The 20,368-nt window shown below is 37.7% G+C and overlaps 4 protein-coding genes across 5 annotated transcripts; all 4 read right to left on the bottom strand.

Annotated features, from left to right (window-relative positions):
• Positions 1 to 1,391: 1,391 nt before the first annotated feature.
• Positions 1,392 to 3,945, bottom strand: LOC120555400 (cytochrome b-245 light chain). Its single transcript, XM_039794075.1, has 6 exons — positions 3,790 to 3,945; positions 3,511 to 3,580; positions 2,808 to 2,882; positions 2,607 to 2,690; positions 2,399 to 2,480; positions 1,392 to 2,112 (listed from the first exon to the last, which is right to left on the bottom strand). Exons 1-6 carry the CDS (start codon positions 3,845 to 3,847, stop codon positions 1,921 to 1,923), a joined length of 561 nt encoding a protein of 186 aa, XP_039650009.1. The 5' UTR covers positions 3,848 to 3,945; the 3' UTR covers positions 1,392 to 1,920.
• A 990-nt stretch (positions 3,946 to 4,935) lies between these two features.
• mvda (mevalonate (diphospho) decarboxylase a) lies at positions 4,936 to 10,339 on the bottom strand. Its single transcript, XM_039794074.1, has 10 exons — positions 10,122 to 10,339; positions 9,799 to 9,869; positions 8,633 to 8,747; positions 8,375 to 8,521; positions 7,668 to 7,867; positions 7,357 to 7,431; positions 6,998 to 7,216; positions 6,370 to 6,485; positions 6,046 to 6,154; positions 4,936 to 5,600 (listed from the first exon to the last, which is right to left on the bottom strand). The coding sequence occupies exons 1-10, from the start codon at positions 10,180 to 10,182 to the stop codon at positions 5,520 to 5,522; spliced, it is 1,194 nt and encodes a 397-aa protein (XP_039650008.1). The 5' UTR covers positions 10,183 to 10,339; the 3' UTR covers positions 4,936 to 5,519.
• Positions 10,340 to 11,268: 929 nt separating this feature from the next.
• pdcd5 (programmed cell death 5) lies at positions 11,269 to 16,750 on the bottom strand. The gene is made up of 6 exons (XM_039794073.1): positions 16,551 to 16,750; positions 14,623 to 14,666; positions 13,881 to 13,942; positions 12,905 to 12,996; positions 12,735 to 12,806; positions 11,269 to 12,169 (listed from the first exon to the last, which is right to left on the bottom strand). The coding sequence occupies exons 1-6, from the start codon at positions 16,614 to 16,616 to the stop codon at positions 12,122 to 12,124; spliced, it is 384 nt and encodes a 127-aa protein (XP_039650007.1). The 5' UTR covers positions 16,617 to 16,750; the 3' UTR covers positions 11,269 to 12,121.
• Positions 16,751 to 17,182: 432 nt separating this feature from the next.
• Positions 17,183 to 19,285, bottom strand: LOC120555397 (5-hydroxyisourate hydrolase-like). Of its 2 annotated transcripts, XM_039794072.1 has the most exons (5): positions 19,060 to 19,285; positions 18,230 to 18,278; positions 17,955 to 18,094; positions 17,691 to 17,826; positions 17,183 to 17,477 (listed from the first exon to the last, which is right to left on the bottom strand). In XM_039794072.1, the coding sequence occupies exons 3-5, from the start codon at positions 18,083 to 18,085 to the stop codon at positions 17,388 to 17,390; spliced, it is 357 nt and encodes a 118-aa protein (XP_039650006.1). In that variant the 5' UTR covers positions 18,086 to 18,094; positions 18,230 to 18,278; positions 19,060 to 19,285; the 3' UTR covers positions 17,183 to 17,387. The 2 variants fall into 2 exon arrangements, with proteins under 2 accessions (XP_039650006.1, XP_039650005.1); XM_039794071.1 differs by lacking the exon at positions 18,230 to 18,278 and having other exon boundaries at positions 19,060 to 19,284.
• Between the last annotated feature and the right edge of the window lie 1,083 nt (positions 19,286 to 20,368).

Here is a 20,368-nt window from a genome sequence, read left to right as displayed (position 1 = left end):
CTATTCATTCATTTTTATGGAGCGTATTTGTATTTTTAGGTTTCAAGGTTTCAATCCAGCAACACTGTAAATGTGCCAATGTTAGCCAAGGGTCTAATTTTCAACTATTTTATCTAGGGTCAAATATTAAATTATCCATTAAAATAACAATTAAACAGACAATATGCAAAATAAGAACAGGAGAAGGCAAATGATACATAACGCAGTTAAACAGAGTAGTATAGGATGAAGAGCTAAAATGTTTGACAATCAAGGTGCATAGTAGGAAATACACAATGCCAGCAATTGATACATACAAAGACATATCATGTAAACAATTGGCGCAATCAGATAAAACGTGTCAAATATCACAAGCAAATAATAATAGGAGGCACAGTATAAGTAAAACCATAAAGACAGTAGTATTCATACTCATACAGTCCTAGCATATAGGAACTGTAATTGCCTTTCAGTTGGTGGTTGTCACTTATTTAAGTTCTGAGAATGTTATAATTTCCCTTCTCTTTCATATTTTTAAGTCTTTCTAAATAGGCATTTCGTTGATGCACTTTGAGTTTTTATCATTGAAATTTGTATTGTATAGTCTATTTTTTTATTTCTTCTAAAGTTAAACATGCTTTGAAACAGCCTCACTGTATGAATTGTGCTGTATGAATGAACTTGTTTTTGCCTCACTTTGCCTAAAACTCTAAATACTGCTCCAAATCAACTCAGTCTGTGTGTAGTTTTCTCATGCACCAGAAGGTGGCAGCATTAACCTAAATAAAACTGCCTGAACAAGACAGACACATCTTATATTCCATTTTTATTATGAGCTCAGCACTACAAGCTGGAAAATACACATTTAGAAAACTACATCTTATTGTGTTGATTAATGGTAATTAAAAAAACACAAGACACTACAGAAATATTACTTAGAAGTATGCATAAGAGGCATTCATATATAGTAATAATAATAATAATGTAAATCCAATTAAAGCTGTACATTGGTGCTGTGTCTCACATGTCACAGCCCCTCAAAACACAATGAGGAAGTATCATTGCACCTCTGTGGTATCCATACAGACTTCAGCTGCTCAGCAGGTCAGCTGTGACCAACAAGAAAATCTGGAGACATAAGAATAGAAAGGAGACCGACACGCTGAACTTGTCTGAAAACCAGCCAGATGTATTAATCACCCATTGTTTCCACCATAAGCCAACAAAGGATAGCGATGTGACAAATTACGAGAGCAAAGAAACACCTGAGATGAGAAAGGGAAATTCTGATGTATTGAAATTCTGTGTGTTTGTGAAAGGGGGAAGTTGCAAATGTCATTACTTAAAATAGCCATCCAAAAGAAACATGTAAAATAAGACATCTGAAAGTACAAACCCAGGACAGATCATGATTCAGGGGGCTCAAGGGTTTTATTTACAAAACATCCAAGTACAGACACAATATAATAAATGTATATTATCAGCCTGATACAGCAAAAATGTAATATGTCAATTTAATCCTAGCAAACTGTGTTATGTTGTCCTAAATTATTTTGATCAGTTGCCCTCAAGAAATACACTAATACATGGGTTAAGAACACAGTGTAAGTATAATACAATATGTTGTAAGATCTATGCATGGCAACACAATAGTGGTGGCAACACAGCTTAAAAAATATGCAGTATGGTTGCTGGAACAGAAACAAGGTATTGGTTTGCACAACAGTAGACAATATTTACATCACCTACAGTCTTTTGACTTGACAACTTTTGTATCTTCTCTGGCATGTCTTTTTGTTCAAAAGTAAAATTCACTTTACTCATCTTCCTTTGAATTCTCAGTTCTCTATAAGAAACAATTTTCTCTGTTTTCAATGTATTTCTCTACAGGTTGCGGTATGGTGTGGACCCAACATGTAGTCCAGTCACTAGCTTCACTATTCATTTGTCACTAACAGGGATGGGGTTTTCATAGGCTGCTCCCTCCAGGTCGTCTACCCGTTTCCTGCGCACCTCGGGAGGAGGTCTCGGTGGTGGCATCTCCGGAGGATTCCTCACACTGACTGCGTCCGTCTTTCGAGTAGTCTCCTTCTGTGGAAGAATGGGCTCCCAGTGTTCACCTCGGATAGCTGCCTAGAAAGCAAGAAAATGACAAAGAATACAAGTTAGTAATAGTTGGCTAGAGTAAGATTAAGTTAAGCATAATTATAATTAGATGAACTGTGCAGCCTGGAAAGCTTTAAAACTTTGGTTGCCACATCTAGTACTGTTGAAGAATTCAGGCACACCCCTAGTCAGATTTCATAAGTGCACGGCCATGTCTCAACAGAGGTACCAGTAATGAAACAATCTCTTCCTTGTTGCCATTTCCTTGTTTCTGTCAGCTGGCCACTTCATGCGATAAAAGCTGCCAACTTACTGCAAGGTAGATGAGGCTAGCAATGCCGAGGCAGACACACCCGAGGACAGTTGCAAGCATAAAACCTCCAGGTACACAGATTCTACCAAAGAGAGAAATGTATATGTGAGGATCAAATACTATAATGACAAGGCATTTGTCTCCTGTTGGAGGGACTGACTTTGAATGAGAGGAATGCTGTCTAGCAAAGGTGATATAATGAACTCACGCAGCGTGTAAAAAAGCTCTAACATAATAGTTCCTTGTCACTGGCCCAAAGGATTTCACACACACGGTGAAGCAGTACTGGCCCCTGAGGGAAAACAAAAGACAGAAGGGAGCAATAAGTTTCACTGACAAGCATCACAGAACCTCAATAAAGTACAGCCTACATGTTGAAAAAATATTTAAAGAAAATGACATCACTTACGTTCTCTCTACACTTGTGCCCTTGGCCCTCTTGCTTCTGGGGTACTCAAGTAGACACACAAACACCCCAGCAGCACTAGTTATCTGTCAAGGCTGTTTCATCTCACAATCTTCACTAAGCCAAATAATGACTATGATAGGACATGCAAGATGATTTAAATGAACAGCTGTGACCATGACCAGGTTCAGTAGGTATTGAACATGATGGACTGATTGTTTCTAATATAAAAGAGAATATACACAGAATAGGTGAAGAATATCAAATGAAAAAACGACTTCTACTATGTTGTGTTTTGACTAATGAAAAACTGTAATGATTCATTTATCCAGCTATACCCCAAGCAGGAACATTTGAGACTTATATATTGGTTAAATAGAATTATTAGGCCAGTTTTGAAATTTAACTTGGCAAAAGTAAATACCGGTACTGGCTTTAATTTACTCAACTCCCTATATCACATTTTTACTTTTAGGCTTTTGATTTAAGAATTCTTACACAGCATGCAATTATACTAAAAGGCTGTCATATAAAGGCTGAAAAACAGCAGCGTGTTGGTAAAGAAATGTCACATTATTGATAGTAGACCTTTTGAAGTGGGACTCTGGAAACTGGTTAGCGAACATGTATACAAAGACACAACTTCAGCCTCACTTCTTTAGATCAAACTCTATTGTTCTGGTTTATGCAGAGTATAATAGGATACACGGCATAAGCAGCAAACGGCCAGCCTCTGAACTGTCCAGCCACCCCCACAATGCCTCCAGTGAGGAGAACTGAAAGAAGGAAGAGAACATTAAAACTATTAACAAACAACATACTTTTTTTTTATGATTTCACTCAAAGAGACAAGCCTATGTTAAATTGTACATCGACTTGACTCTGAAATGCGGTTTCATTTATATTTAAAACAGGCATGACTTTACAGTTATAATTCTGTAAAAAAAAAAAAAAATGTATCTCTAGAAAATGTTTTTGTACTCACTGAGTCCTGAAGCCAGAGCCTGCTCATTGGCCCACATCGCCCACTCTATTTTCCCCATTGCGTTCACTTAAACAGCCCTCTGCAAACTGCTGGAACTCACTACACAGAAACTCACAGCTTTGGCTGCTTCTACAAGGAAGAAAATGTATTTACGAGATGTGAGGTGTGTGTGTGTGTGTGTGTGTGTGTGTGTGTGTGTGTGTGTGTGTGTGTGTGTGTGTGTGTGCGCGCGCGCGCTGGGAGGCAGGGCGTACGTTACCCAATCCCCGTTTCAGTCGTCATTTCCGAATAGTGCAGGACTACAGTGGGAGGAGGGGCTAACCAAAAATAATTCATAATTTCTTTTTAACTCAAAAATTAGGCATAATTTAATATGAATTAGGTTTATTGAAAAAAAGTGTAAAACTAGCTGTGATATGTTGGAATGAAGTTGGCTAAGAAGATGTAACAGAATTGGGTGATAATTTATACTTTATAAAACAAGCAAAACAGACTGATGGGAAGACAACAAAAGAGTTATAGCACATTTGTAGTGCTTATTGGGCTACATATTGTTTTAACGTTGAGTACTGGATATCACAGTGCACTGAGACTTGTTACAAACTGTAAAGCTCTCACTCATCATTGTATGCTGTACTCTCATAGGCTCAGAATGGTACTTATTCATCTATAAAGCCATTCTGGGTAAATGCCCATTATACTGCACTTTGATTGCACAGAAATCTAACTGTAGTTACAGTCTAAGATCAGAAGAAATGGTCTTTGTTGTCTGTTCCAAGTGCACAGACTGAACTGGGAAAGAAAGCTTGTATGTGCTCTGCTCCCCTCACTTGGAGTAGCCTTCAACAATACTTCAAATTAAGAGATTTGGTCTCTGCCTGATTTTAAAGATCTAAACCACAATGGTGAATAAATTGGTTGGTACTGGTCACTGTGCATATGTTTTTGGGGGCATTTTAAGAATGTATTTATATAAGACAGATGAAGACATGAAAGGGGAAAGAGAGAGGGGGGATGACGTGCAGCAAAGGGCCGCAGGGCAGGTCGAACCAGCTTTTCAGCTGTTGTCTTCTCACTTGTAGAAGACAACAGAAGAGAAAAAAAAAGATTGAATCCGTAAATGGCAAAAGACAAAACAATAAACAATTATATTGACTAAAATATATTTCATTTAATGTTACAGAATAAATTGACATCATTTACGTATGTATTGTAGTAAGTCTGAAATTGTGTTTTCACAAGATGAAAAATGAAAACACAATAAAGTGACCATAATTATAACTCCCTCCTTAAATACATTGATACATACATAAATTCAAAACCTCATAGACATAAGCATGTACTCAGATGTACTCAGAGAGCACACTGCAGCTGCAGTTCTAAACTGTATTCATTGTTCGGTGCACATTGGCAGTGCCAGCATGTCTATTTATTTACCGCCTCAAAGTGGAGCACATGATCATGTCTACGACTAAACAGGTAATCAAATACCTCTGAAACAGTATTCACTTGTAGGTACTGAGAAATGAGCAATAAAGAGCTGAGGAGAGGCACACCAGTAGTTTGATAATTCAAGGCCAACATATGAACATCCACAACTGTAAGAAAGGTATCTGGTGTTGCTGTGATTGTAAAAACCTAGTTACATATGACTAATTGCAGATTTGATCTCTGGTGAATTGGCTTCGTTATTGCTAAGTGGAACTTTGTCCATTTTGTGCTGCAGGGCATCACACAGTTTTCTTAGGCAACCCATCAGATCCAAGTAGATGCTGAGTGGGATCCTCCACAACACGAGGGCCTGGTCCAGCCTTAAACATAAAACGAGAAAAGATCATTATACAAAATAACTCCTCATCCGTAAGTCTGCCTGTGGGTTATCATGTAAAAATGCAATTTTAAAAGCTTGTTCTAATAAAGTCTAAACCTGTTTAATAAAACATTCAAAGGTCAAAGACTGCGTGAAGCAGAGGAACTACTGTATAGCACAATATGTGCCACAATTTCCAACTGAAGTAGTGCAACACAAAGTTGCGTTAAAGGGAAATGTTAAAAGGAAATGGTGACATAAATCGAAGGTGTCTCGCAATCTGACAATTATACATTACATTTTCTACTGAATAATGTGCAGCCTTGAGATAGACACACCAAGACATTTAAATCAAAAACATAACACTGATTTTCAGTTGCGGTTTAAAGTGAACTGATAAAAACAACGGAGCTACAGAGTGATAACATCTGCGTGTATATGTGTACCTTGGTACTAATTATGTAGCTTATTCCCTTTGGCATGGGCTCTAGACCAACTGCCTGTTTCAGCTCCTCAGAAAGAGCAACACGGTTAACTGGAAGACCCTGAATAAACCTGCAGAGAAGGAAGAAACATTTAATGACTCATTTCAAAGAGGCTGAAAGCAAACACCTTAATAAACAACTGTGTAAAGGAGCCCAAAAAACCCCACCCATATATCATTGTGTATTTATGTATATAAATCACATTTTTAGATGAATGAATTAGTTTGTATGTCAGTCATATTATGCAGAGCTAAAGCAAATTAAGTCGGTTAACTGTCAACTCACTGTCCTCTGTTTGTCTCTGGGGGGAAGAAATGTTCAACTGCCTGAACAAACTCAGGAACATGCTGCTGTAGAGTGTAGATCACAGCGTTTGGTCCTGCATCAAATGTGTAAGCTAACTAGAGGGGAACAAACAGACCGTGACCATCACATAAAGAGTTTGAAAAAAAAACACCCCACAAGTTTCACATCTTCATTACACCATCTCAGAAATTCAGCTGCATGAACGGAGGCACATTTCTAGCACAAGAAAGAAAGAGCATCCATTTAATAGCAGTGATACAAAAGCGAGGTGGCTACAGTTATACATGATATATGGAGTACATTATTATAGGACATACACACTGCCACAAACGATCGGAAGAACTTTTTAAGTATGTTTGTAGTTTACATGTTTTAGCTCTATAACTACAAATCATGTACTGCATAACTGAGACAGGACTTTTTTTTTTAATGATTCTCTAACTTTTAAAGCAGCCATGTTTCCATTTATTACTCTATTTCTTTATGCAGGCTGCATTTGATTTGCTTTCTTTAATTGTCAGAGTTGTGCCATTGTCCAACACTACACCAGAAGGACTACATTGATATGTTCTGCTATTCTGAGATACAGAAGTATAAAGTTTCTCACCCTTATCTCCCCGTAGTGTCTGTTATACCGATGCACCAAATTGATAACCTGTTGAGACACACTGTTGAGGTAGAAGATGGGAGGGTATGTGTCAAGGCAGGTTGCATGGAACTGGTTACTGTCCTTCATGGTTAGTTCAGCAAATGCAGCAAAGTCCTTTCTTCGCACCGCTTCAATCATCTCTGCCATCCGGCCTGGGACGACAGACTCGGCCCGGTGCTGCACACACAGAAAAGAGTGACATAGACCATCTTGTGAGTAACAACAAGTTAGCTTTAAATACAGTGTAAATGAACTACTCACCTCAACAGTATTGAGAGTAATGTGAGTGCACTGAATAATATAACTGAACAAAGTACCTTTAAGAGACAGCTTGTTTGTACACTGGTTTGCATCCCAGAGGTGCTGCCCACTGGCTTCCTCTCAGCACTGGCCTGTGAAAAAGTGCATTGATTGATATAACTTTTTACTTTTTTCAATTAAAGTGTGCATTGTGTGCACTAGTAAAGATGCTTGCTCTACATGTTGCACAAGATATTGCCATTTATAGAAGTAAAAAATATTATGTGACCTTCACAATAGAGCACGAATGTGCCAAGATATAAGTGACTCACATCATTTTTTTTTTTTTCTTTCTGTCTCTCTCTCAAACACACACAAACTGACTTACCACTAGTACAAGGACTCTGAGCTCAGGCCAATGAGTCTCCGGCTCCACCTGCTGGGCTAGACTGTCCTTGCCATCGTCTTTCTGTCCCATGATCCATTGGACAAACCCTCCATACATACTACGGCATGCGCTGCCTGAGCCTTGCCGAGCAATGGCCGACAACTCCCCTTCTACACCAAACACCCGAGCCAGAGTATAAACTGCAACACAGTGAAGAAAGAGGGAGTAAGAGCAGAAGAGACTGGGTAAAATGGAAATTACGAGTGCGGCCTGCGACCTGCGGCCCTTTGCTGCAAGTCATTCCCCCCCTATCTCTCTCACTCTCTCTCTCCCCTTTCATGTCTTCTGCTGTCCTATCCAAATAAAGGCTGAAAATGCCCAAAAACATAATCTTAAAAAAACCCGATTCACAGTATGTAAATGTTATTACTTTTCCCATATGATTGCAGTAGACATACAATTAAAAGAATATATGAATTGATTTTTGGAATTCTATGAATCGATTTTGAATCGGTAGAGCTTGAATCGCGATACGAATGTGAATCGATTTTTTTGCACACCCCTAATGGAAATGTATCAAATGTCAGATAGACATGGTTTATTGAAGAATGGGCACACACGTTTGAACTGTTCTTATTCTAAGATCAGCTGTTGTGCTTCCAATAAAATGAGTACTCTAGTGGCATCAGTTTAGGGCACATTCTCACCTAGACAAGCAAATCCAGCAGCTGAGGAGGCGAGCCCGGCAGCAGTGGGGAAGTTGTTTACAGAGCAGATGTGGACTTTGTGAGACAAACAAGTTGAATCCAAAGCGGGGTCCCCGTCATTACTTCTCTTCCTTGCTAGTCGTCGAACTAAATACAGAACACGCAGAAAAAGGATATGGTGGTCTGCGCTCTCTCAAACTCACAGTTGTTGTCCTCTCTGTGCTTTTTAAGAGGACAAATAAAACAGACAGGACTCACTCTCTCTCAGACAGGACTGTAGTCTAGGATGGGTTATGTCCTCCTCTTTGCCATTTAGCCATATTCGATCTTCCTGAAATGATCTGCTGGTTGCAACTGTTGTAGTTGTTTTCAGCTGAATAGAAGGTGGAAGACAAGACAGATCTATATCAAATTGTAGAAATCTAATCACTGATACAAAGCCAGATTAAAAAACTTTAGCCTCAAGATCTGCACATCATAAATGACAACATGTATGCTACCCATTATCCAGGCATAATTCAACGAAAAGGTTAATATTTTCTACAATCAGAATCATGCATTTGTACTATCTTGCTATGTTTCAATATTTCAAAGATACCTTTTACAGGGACAATGCCACACAAATGTTGACACTATATTCTAACGCCAGCTCTGCTACAAAGTTTGTCACTACAAAATGCATGACATAGCACAAGTGACCAGGGTCAGAGCCAGATGTTGTAAACATTCTGGGCTCAGCACAAACTTAGGGGGTCCCGGGGCATGCTCCATTGGAAAGATTTTTTTCTCCATTTATAGCAGCTATATGAACTATTTTCAAGCCAATTGATAATAGAATACCTAAAAATCTATACATCATTTAGGGAAAACATGATAGTTGCCAAGGAAAAAAAATCATCCTGTAGAGCCTACATCCTAGTTTGTATCTAATTGTTCTACAACTGTCTTTAACGTTCTGAAACCATAACACAACAAATGTTGAGAATGACAAATTTTCACTCCTGCCACCTAAAAAGTGAGATGTTACTATTTTTGTGTTACATAACATAGGTAAAGTAGGAATATGGAATAAAGAGAATTACTAATCTTAAAACCTATGTTTGTTATACTATGCTGCAGTACATTTCACAGAATGAATGTTTAGCTGACAAATCTGCTACATCTGAATGGAAATGCCATAATAATATGGGCTGCTCTAGTTGCAAATCAAGTAAATGGCCGAGTAAATGGGGTCTTCAATGCTCTGAATTGAATAGTAAGCGAACAGAAGAACATTTACTCAATCATATTTGATTTCTTTAAAAACCTAAAAGATTCGGGGCTTTTGAGAAAATATTCGGGGCTGCTCTGGACAGGAGCAACAACACTTGATAAAGATAAATGTTTCATAGTCTGACTGATGACATTGCTGTTTACTTAAATACCTGGTCTTGATGCAATGTGACGCTCAACGAGGAGTTAATGGGTAGAATTAATTCTTCATCTCTCTTTCCCCCTGAAAAGTAAGTTTTATACAAAGTGCATAACTGAGGTATTATTAGATTGAAGCAGACTTGAAGATGTTCGACACTTAATCCACCCATTAAATGCCCAGTATACACAAGTCACCATACAAGAAATACATGTAACGTTATTGTTGTTTAATGTTAGACAGTATTTAGATATCTTAGCGTCCTAGAGCTAAACCCAATGGCTAAACCACCTGAAGCATAAGTCGAGGTAAGGTAATGTCGTTAACGTTACTTACAGTATTTGATGACAGCTATGTTCACAGGAGCGGTGCAAGTAACTGTGTTTGACTTGTCCATACTATCCCCAGTTAGAGCTGTGTATGTAAACCGGTGTTTGTATTGAGAAAACTGTACCTAAACACTCTGAAATACACTGTACCAAGCTCCTGCTTGTGTTTAGCAGCAGTAACAATTAAGCTAGCTAACGCTTGTACATCCGTACCTTGCTTTTCCTCGAGGTGTCTCCCGATTGGCTGGGGTTGACATGTGGCTAACACCGCGACCAATCAGAGTCGAGCCGTTTTGATTAAAGAGTCGAAATAGCCAATGAGAGATCATCTGACCACGGTCGTGCGAAATCGGGCAAGGACAGAGACCATCCCACAGGGGGTAGGGTTAGTTCATCCATAGTTTATTACATGTTTTATGAAATGTATATGACTTACAATCCATGTAACAGCTTAGGGAATTACATTATAAATATTAAACAATTAAATTAAAAAATCTGACTGTAAATATTGTAATTTTATATCAAAAGTACATTTCAGGAAAAACTCAAATTCTGTGTAAATGTTGTAGTATTCTGGTACTGTACTTCAGTACAATTTGAAGGTAATTATACTTAAGTATTTCCAATTTTGTACAACTTTTTACATTTTTCTCCTTTACATTTCAGAGGCAAATTCTATGTTGAAATGTACCTTTTGAACTATGCATTGCTATACATTAAACTAAGCGTACATGGCAGTATACACTTCATTTTTTTATGTTATGTACATGTTGTGGATAATACTAAGGTACTTTTACCTTTAAGTAAATTCTTTCAATGCAGGACTTTTGTCATGGAGCATTTAATGAAGGATCTGAAAATTCTTATATATATATATATATATATATATATTCTTATATGATAGGGCCACTCTTTGTAGAATCGGATGTTTCTCTTCTTTCACTTGGCCATGCAGAAAGACATAAGTGCAAAGCAATGATGAACATGACTTAAAGTATTACTAAATTATCGTGTTTGTAAAAATGATGTTGACTGTAAAGCCATGCTAACTCCAGCTAACTAATTCAAGGTAATGCAACCAATTCTTGTGGAAAAAAAGCTTGCTTTTTGGACTTGATTCAGTGCATTTCTTACAGAAAAAAAATTAAATCACGTTTCTCCGTTGTGTTTTTTATTTTAAAAGTAGTTGGATACACTTGGCAATCTGTTAACTCTTGAAATTGTTGATTCAGCAGAAATAGTCATAAAGAAACAGTAAGTCAACCTTTTCTATGCTAATGAGGATACAGTGTGATGATTTCCTGTTCTTGATTTGAGCCTAGTCACAACCGCGATAGTTGTGTAAAACAAATACAAACCTTTTCAAAATGGTTGAACACTTTTTCATATAATAATCATTTTAGAAGAGGTTCACTAGAAAAACAAACATTTAAATGTAAGGCTTTTTTAAATTGTTTTATGTAAACCTTTAAGATACATGTCAGCAAAAAGAAAATATCCAAGTGCAACATCCAAAGTTAATGGGATGCTGGCCCTGACCAGAGAACAATGTACTGTATTCACAGTCTAGATAAAATGCATCAGCAGCAGTGTGTTTTGCATTTTGTCTAGCTTCTTGTGATTGAAGAACAGAAGTCAAACATGGCGAAAATAAAGAAAAAGAGAGAAACTACTTCAAATAACTTGAAACTTGAGATGGACTAGAGGAGTCAAACAGTGCCATGAGCAGTCAGGGGTAAAACACAAGCAGAGCACATTAGTAGCTACTTGATTGAAAAGAGATCGCAAAAGAGCCCCTTATTTGACAGTGTGTGTATTCTACCCCCACCATCCCCCCACAATGTCAACTCCACTTTGTTCTTCCCTCTTGGTAATGTGGTTTCCAGAGACACACAGAAGCTAGTGTGGCATCCCAGATTCATCTAACAGGTCAAAGATAGCATCAGAGTCCCAGTGAAGCATATCCTCTCCAGATTTCTTGGCCTGTTCCTGGGCTCCCGTTTAAAGTTAGTAATCATCCTCATCATCCGAGTCCATCACCTTCCGCCTGTTGAACTGACAAGTACAGAGCATAAAGATGTAAGATGGAGGTAAGAATTGACTGATAATGAATCAAATATAGGTGACGTTTTTGGGGCTAATTGTTTAGCGATGCAGAGGGCGCAGAGAGAGGTATATTACAGTCTTTATATTAAATATCACAGAGTAGGATATTAGTTTATTAATGTTAGTTAATTTTGTAATGTGTAGGTATGTAGAAATCTTTTAAAAAGACATGTTATTGTTGGAATAAATATGCCTAAACAAGTAGTTATGTATATATCGTTGGAGGTTATGTTTTCCATCTTATGGACATAATGTTGGAAAAATAGTTATTCCAATAGTTCGAACCTGTGTGTTTAGGGTTAAATCACATTCAAACGTAATTTTTGACCCGTTTTGACAGCTCTATGTGTATTCGATTGATCAGATGAAAATGAGAGGAGCCACGGGTGTGCCTGTCACAATCATTTGTTTTCCTCACTATTGTTTCCAAGCTGAACAGCCAATCAGATGAATTTGCTGTTCAGCCGACGACCGACCGTCGGCTTTGTGCGTCAGGGCCTTTAGTGGAACTTACTGTGACAGTCGTCTTCTTGTCTGTTTGCTGACTGACTTTTTCTAGAATCTCGATCAAGCCTGACTCCGAAATCTGACAAAAGAAGAAAACATCCATTCATTCCGCTGCTGGCATTAGGAAGAATATTAACGTCAGTACTCCAAGCACAACAAGGTCTTTTTTTTTTTTACCTTTGCTCCCAATTTTCCAAAACGAGCCATTTGAATGAGATAGTTTTCAACTGCTTTGGCCTTCTCCGGCTTCACCAAAGCAAGATTGTTCACTGAAAAAAAAAAAAAAAAAAGACATTGATTTTACCACCTTGTGTTTACATGTGAGTGGTATTTACAGTATAGGTGTACATCACAGCCTAATCATCACACAATATAGTTTCAATGGAGCACTGGAACTCAGTGAGAGGACATTTCTTAGATAAATCCTGTATGACACTTTCATTGGTGTGAATAGAAACCACTCATAAGATGTGTTACAACTTGTGTTATGATTCTTTTCTACAACATTCATAATGCTGGTATGCCAGTGGTGACTTGGCTTTGGACAGTGGCAATTGACTGTTTTAAACAGCTTTCACAATGTGTGTTCCTCTCATCATCGGGAATTATTTACAATCAAATTTGCACACACATTTCTTGCATTACTGTTTTTCACTCATTTTTTATATGCTAAATAAATACACATTTTAAATAATACTTTCTGCAGTCTACAATAGGGCTGGGCGATATGGAGAAAATCAGATATCACGATATTCTTGACCAAATACCTCGATATCGATATTGCGGCGATATTCTAGGGTTGACAATTGGGGCTTTAACAAAATATCTTCACACTTAGATTTTAGATAAATAATCACCACTTAGACATAATGTCTAAGTGGGAAAAAGGCAAATCATAGAACAGCTAGAACAGTCTGGTAAGTTCAGAAAAGTACATCACTTTACTGTAATGCAGCCTTTAAAACCAGTAAAAGACAACACTTATGTCATGTCACGATATTACGATATCCAAAATCTAAGATGATATCTAGTCTCATATCACGATATCGATTTAATATCGATACATTGCCCAACCCTAGTCTACAAGAGCATGATTCATTTCCAAAGGGATTCCTTTCAACAGGCTGAACGATAAATCTGAGAGCACACTTACATCTGGCACGGGCAGACTGGTCGAGAACTTGAGCCAATATAGAGTTCCTCATGTCTGTTTCTCTGTGAATAAAAAGTAAACATATTACCACATCAACACTACCTACTACTGTTTGGATCTAAGACTGAGACCAGTAAAAGGAAAACAGTGTTTCCCACACATAGACTAATTTGTGGTGGTGCACCGCACTATCAACACCTGCCGCCGCACATTGCGTTTCGTTATTACATTTTTTTTTTTAAAGCTATTCAAAAAAACGCAGCTTATTCGTTCAGCTGCATTTCCTTTCCCTGCTCTTCTCCGTCTCTCTGTCACTTGGGTCTCACTCACATACACACACACAGCCCCTCCCCTCGTGCACACAGCGTCTGTCTCCATGACAGGAGAAACAGGATAAGACAGCTGGCGAAATTTACAAGTTCACGAAAGGTTGGCATCTCGTGAACACCTTTACACAATCACATTAAAAAGTGCTATAAACATATTTTATATTCTGAATACAATGTTGAAAACAATGTCAGTGTGTTAATGTTGGAGTCCCGGCCAGACTCTTAGCAAACAAGCGATTGCGTCTGCGTTAACTAGTCGCAAGTAATCATCTCGAAATAGTTTGAAGATAATTCAGTACACAGGTGTTGTTTAATTTAAACTCTATATATTTAAGTAATAAAGAAACTGTACTGTACATAAGTACAATTTAATCACTAAATGTGTCTGCTTTAAATGAATTATCATATCTTACCTCTGTTTGGCCTCCTCTCCTTGCTGCTGATTATTTGAAGCATCCTGAAAGAACATGTGAGACAGCAGCATCACATATAGATTGTATTTCTGCATTTAGCTAACTAGAGGATGTATAACCTAATAAGAAACAATTTCAATACCAGCCCAATATTCCCCTTGGTACCAGCCTCACAGATGACCTTAATAACTGTCAAAGTGACATTCTTCATGCTGCTTGATTATTTGATTAAACCTGAGTTTTGATTGGCATGGCGTACTTTCCATAAATCATCTCTCAATGCAAATCAAACCAGCTATTAGGCTAACCAACATAAAACCATGCCAATCTCTAGGTATGGTGAAGGGTATGTGATGATGTGGGGGGGGGGGGTATTTTAATTCCAAAGGTCAAGGGAACTTTATCAGCATGCATAGTATCCTGGATCCATGAAATAACTGGCCTTTAAAAATAAAAATCTGCCTGCCTCTATGGGAATTTAACATAAGGGTGTACTCACTTTTGTTGCCAGCGGTTTAGACATTAAGGGCTGTGTGTTGAGTTATTTTGAGGGGACTGCACATTTACACTGTTATACAAGCTGTACACTTACGGTAATACTTTACATTAAAGCAAAGTGTAATTTCTTCAGTATTGTGCCATTAAAAGATATAATGAAATATTTACTAAAATGTGAGGGGTGTACTCACTTTTGTGAGATACTGTATATCTTAATGTCTATACAGATGTATAAGCACTATCTTAATCTTGATGGATATCATAATGTACTGCAGTATTGTTTTTCTGTTTCACCTTTTAATCCATGTTTGCAGCTTCAAATACCATATGTCCTACAACCTTTTATGATACCGTTCTGAAAACGTTCATATTATTATAGTTGTAGTTCCTATTTTTGAATATATTTTGATAAGAGTGGTGGATTGTACAAACACAACAATGGATAAAAGTCCAGGACCTTTCTTCTTCTCCTTCTATTTTATAAATATATCATTGTCCTATTTTTCAAAAGAATTTGGCACATTCCCAGAAAAGTTTCTTATACATATTTTAAGTCTGTAAAGTGTCCTGGTTTGGGTGGCGAACTGAAAGCTGAAGAAAGGATGGGATCAAGAGCCCTGAGCACCTGAAATATATCTTTAACCTTTCTGTACTGTAATGTCTCGTTGTTAATCTGGCAAAATCTACTGGTACCAGTTGATTTGTGATACGATAATATTGTCTTAAATATTGACCCAGACAAGTCATAGGTCGGTTTGTAGCATTGCGTGTGTGTGTGTGTGTGTGTGTGTGTGTGTGTGTGTGTGTGTGTGTGTGTGTGTGTGTGTGTGTGTGTGTGTGTGTGTGTGCCAGTTAACGTAAGTTGACTACTGGACTGCAATGATTGGAATCTGCTTCAAGAAATCCAGGTTTTCACATTTTATTTATAAAGGATATGCCACCATATGACAAAGTAGTTACCTTTTGCTATTTGTTAATGTTTCAGTTATTAGCCTATGTGGCTAGAAAACCCAAATCTAGCTAATCTTATTGACAATCTAAGAAAATACTCAACCCAAACTGCTCGCCAGTCTACTAACGTTATGTACTGAATTTGCCAGAAACACTCTTAAAAGGTTAATTTCTTATTAGTCGATGGTCAACTTTGCTCAGCTAACACGGTCATTGTCACAGAGGGGTGTGAGCAGTGCCAGTGAGACGGACTTGGAGAGAGTTGGTTATAACTGTGATTTATCGAACTAACTACTGAGTAAATTACAGTTAATTTACATTGAGCATGGCTCTCGATAGTGGGCTATGTATATCCCCTGAGTGACAGTTAAACTAGTTGAGTTGTGACTGGTTTAGCCACATTAGCTAGCAGCATAGTGAACTCAGCATCTCCTTTTAAGGCGGCCGCAAACACGCTTCAGCTCATGTTTTGTCCTTACCCCGTGCTTTGCCTGTAGCTCCGCCATTCTTTGCCGCCTAATTGCATCTAATTCGTCGTCTGCCATGGTTTTCTATTATATATAATAGTAAGATGGACCTAATAGACTTAGAAGGGATGAGGTAACGTAGTAAAATGCACCCTAAACTGCCATCAGTGGCAAGGCCCTACCTAGTTTAGGGGAGTGTAATCAACATCGAAAAAACCGATCCAACACCCAGGCTAAAGCAATCGAGCACGGAGTAAGGATCACATAAAAAAACGAGGTTTGGACAGACAGTATATAAGGGTTTGGAGTGTAGGCTACTCTTTCTGGACACATTTCTGGAAATGAAATAAATGTTCATTTTATTCCAGATAAATGATTATAGGCCAATTTATTCAATGTTTTGACCAATAAGTAGCATAATACTGTTGAGAATGGGGATGGCCTCAAGTGTGAATTTGACTTTAAGGTCTTCTTTTCATTAACAGTGTATATGTAATAGGCCTTATTTAATGCTATTTATACAAATGATTTTATTATGGCCTCTTATTTGATAGGTTAATTAAGCCACTGTATGTCTTAACAACTGTTTAAAATAAGTGATACATATTATGTAAGCATAATAAGTAGTCTATATGAGTAATATGGTTATTTAATTGCAAAATTTCTTTTATTGATCATAACATCATTATTTAAATGGAAGAATCATTAAAATGGTGTATTGTTTTGTTAATAGGTGTGACAGTTAGGCTGGTGCTGAGATGAATGTTCTTGGTGGAGTTGCCTCTGCCTGTGATGTGTTCAACAGCTGATAGATGGAGGTAGCTGCAGGAGGTTCATCCCACTTGATCTTTAGCTCCCTCTGTATGTACTGTAAGAGAAACGACTCAAGAGTAGAGGGACGTGGAACTTTTGGCCTGGGTCATTTATAGTGAAGGCAATCTGCAACAAAACACCAAACATGAAAGAGATCAACAACTGACTGATAGTCTTTAGATTATTAACAGCATGCATGTGACAGGTTAAATGAGGATACAAATTCACTGATCTAGTAACAAATATATGGTAAAGCCTACAAACGTAAAGCAGCATTACGCCTAAGAATGAAAGCTGAGGTAAACATGTCAACACACAACATTTTAAGCCTTTCCTCACCTCAACATGCGGGTAAAAGCAGGTCTCCCCTATACTCTCCCAGTACTGAGCAGTCTCAAAACGCATTCTATACACACCAGAAGTAAATATTTGTTTTGTGATGAGTCCTGGGCAACGTCCATCAGCATTAGTGGTCCTGTTGAGAAAAAATATGGGTGAATAAAAATATACATTGTCCAGTAGTGTTATTTGAAATTTTCCTGTGATCAAACTTTGTGATTATATGTGGTATTTTGCCTATGGCTTTTGTTCTCAGGTTTTTACCCAGTGGTTATCAAACTCCAGGCATTAGTGGAGGGGTCTTGTTGGTAGAGACTGAGGGCCATGTTTGAGCAAGGGACACCCATTGCAGTGTTCAGCACATGGGTGGTCAGAGGACTTGGCGAGCCTGCCATTGCTGTGATCTACAGAACAAGGAAGTATGACTTTAAACTGATCTACTTAAATCTCAAGAAATCACATTAGACTACAAAATAAAAAATTCTACGAATTATTTTTTGACTACTGGCAAAAACATATGATTGTATACATATACTGACCAGGACTCCCTGGAAGAAGACATCTTGTATCTGAATGGGACCTTTCTGGCTAAATACAAGATAAATAAAATAAAAATATTCATGCCGGCCTACTTTTCTTAAAGCAACACTGAGTTCACAGGATTTTTTATTATCTTTGGCAGTTTATTCCAACTTGACAAGATACACACTTTAACACCCCATCTTAAATTTATACAGCACAGCTCTTTCAAAGTTTTCAGACAATGGTATGTCAAAAACTAAGTTGAAATACAGGAGTATTTTGATGTATATATGAATTTGAATACTGTGCTTTCTGCTTCCTTCATCAGTAATGAAAAGTTAGACATTTAAAGGGAGAACCATCAAATATGGATGTATTCAAATTAAAATAATGTATTAAAATAATATGTTGGAGGTATTTGGGAATGCAGAGTAAAAATCCTGCACATAGGCTGATTTCTGCAGATTTATAGTTTTGGCTGTCATCTATTAAAATTTGAAATCCTGGGAAAAAAATTGCAAGTTGTGATTTGTTATGTAGTAATCCTCAGGATAATCATATAAGAGGTCATGAAATTATCTCGAAAAGCTGATTACTATTATTAACATCTGATGAATAGAAACCCTGGATATAAGATTTTACATTCCACATTTTAACAATTATTAAATCAAATGTTTTTTGTTTCAGTGACTGAACTATTGACTGCTGTTGTAGACTCTCTCACTTCTCACAAAATAGCTCCTCAGTCATAGAGTTCCTGTTGTTGCTATAAAATAGTGTACGCCGGTACAATACAACATATTGAGTATTTATCACTTCACATATGTATTATACATTTTGTGCTTACCTTATTTCCAGGCACAATATGACCCTTGAGTTGCTGCAGCCTGTATGCACTCATGTGCAGTGATGAATAAAATCCAAACAGCAGTTTTAACCAAATCAAACTAATTTTATGGTTTATTAAACAGTATTAGATGTTTGTTACATTGTCCTCCTGCAGTTGTGCACACTACCCTATTAAGCATGACATTCAGTACACATGTGCTTATCTTTTTGTCAACAGAAGACTGGTTGTGCACACTATGCTTTCAGCACTTTGAACTTAGTGGAAAGGGACGATAAAAGTGGACTGCTCAGAGGCTGAGGCACATGCAGACGAGCACTATTGATGGAATAAAAAGGAACAAAGTCTGTTTTCATTTTCTGACATTGGTATGTTTGACTGCTGGGTTTATGAACACTACACAACCTACAACTTCCTGCATTTCACAAGTTATTCCACTGACAGACATGTGTGTGTCATACCTCCTTTCACCCCCCTAATCTCAAATGTTAATGAAATTAAGTGTTCAATGTAATATTTAAAAAAATTAGGGATCTTTTGGAACGAAATGCTGAAAAGCACAGCCCTGTAAACACATTAAAACATGTGTGCATCGCTTATGAGGAAAAATTATAACTTTGAGCCAGTTTTTTCTTCTTAGGTCTGTGACATGAACTATAGGACAGTTCTGTGGTAAATATTAGAAATGGAAGGTCCATTCACTAAGCTATTCCCAGTTTTTTTTACCATAACCAATGGACTTTATTTGCAAATTGAATTTATAAAAGGGGGCTGGTTTGGTTTCAGTATAGTGAGTCAGCGAAATACAATGTGTTGTTGAAGAGAGTAGTAAATTGGGAGCATTGTAATATTTTCTCTCTTTTTGTTTTTAAATAATTGTCTGCAGAAAATGTATCTCTCAATCTGCTTTTGTCCTGGCTCCCATGTTGTTGTCACAGGAGTTTGGAGTCCCATCAGCAATGGACAACTTGCTCTAGGTGCAAACTACTGCAGTATGGGCAGTGTTGATGGCATCATTCTTAACCAGGCAGGAATGGATAAGAATGTGCACAATTTTCCTGAGGGCGAGACTGACCTAAGGTCAAGCCATCCGTGCACAGAGGATACAAGATGTTGTGGGTTCAAAGAGACCTGTGATCACATCTAGCCGGTCCACTCTGACTTCCATCATGCAAGGTGATATTTACCATTATCAGCTTTCCTCTGTTCTGGATGGGCTCTATTATTGTACGATTTATACACTTTGGATTAGTGGCACACTGTAAGTGGTCCTATTTTGAAGCAGTGCTTCCAACATTTCAGGATTTTA

This window comes from Perca fluviatilis, chromosome 3 (assembly GCF_010015445.1).
Source record: "Perca fluviatilis chromosome 3, GENO_Pfluv_1.0, whole genome shotgun sequence".
In the NCBI taxonomy this organism is placed as follows: domain Eukaryota; kingdom Metazoa; phylum Chordata; class Actinopteri; order Perciformes; family Percidae; genus Perca; species Perca fluviatilis.
The sequence above is the reverse complement of the archived record's forward strand: the minus strand, read 5'-3'. Positions and strand labels throughout refer to the sequence as shown.

Coding starts and splice junctions, on each gene's coding strand:
- mvda (XM_039794074.1), bottom strand. CDS start 10,182: ATGGACAAGTCAAACACAGTTACTTGCACCGCTCCTGTGAACATAGCT. Junction 8,748..9,798: donor TCACATTGCATCAAGACCAG/GTATTTAAGTAA, acceptor CCTTCTATTCAG/CTGAAAACAACTACAACAGT. Junction 7,432..7,667: donor TCAGAGTCCTTGTACTAGTG/GTAAGTCAGTTT, acceptor ACTTTTTCACAG/GCCAGTGCTGAGAGGAAGCC.
- LOC120555397 (XM_039794071.1), bottom strand. CDS start 19,113: ATGAGTGCATACAGGCTGCAGCAACTCAAGGGTCATATTGTGCCTGGA. Junction 18,095..19,059: donor ATATTGTGCCTGGAAATAAG/GTAAGCACAAAA, acceptor CTTGTTCTGTAG/ATCACAGCAATGGCAGGCTC. Junction 17,478..17,690: donor GCTTTTACCCGCATGTTGAG/GTGAGGAAAGGC, acceptor GTTTTGTTGCAG/ATTGCCTTCACTATAAATGA.
- pdcd5 (XM_039794073.1), bottom strand. CDS start 16,616: ATGGCAGACGACGAATTAGATGCAATTAGGCGGCAAAGAATGGCGGAG. Junction 12,997..13,880: donor CCAGTCTGCCCGTGCCAGAT/GTAAGTGTGCTC, acceptor TTTTTTTTTCAG/TGAACAATCTTGCTTTGGTG. Junction 12,170..12,734: donor ACAAGAAGACGACTGTCACA/GTAAGTTCCACT, acceptor TGTACTTGTCAG/TTCAACAGGCGGAAGGTGAT.
- LOC120555400 (XM_039794075.1), bottom strand. CDS start 3,847: ATGGGGAAAATAGAGTGGGCGATGTGGGCCAATGAGCAGGCTCTGGCT. Junction 3,581..3,789: donor GGCTCTGGCTTCAGGACTCA/GTGAGTACAAAA, acceptor TCCTTCTTTCAG/TTCTCCTCACTGGAGGCATT. Junction 2,691..2,807: donor GGCACAAGTGTAGAGAGAAC/GTAAGTGATGTC, acceptor GTTTTCCCTCAG/GGGCCAGTACTGCTTCACCG.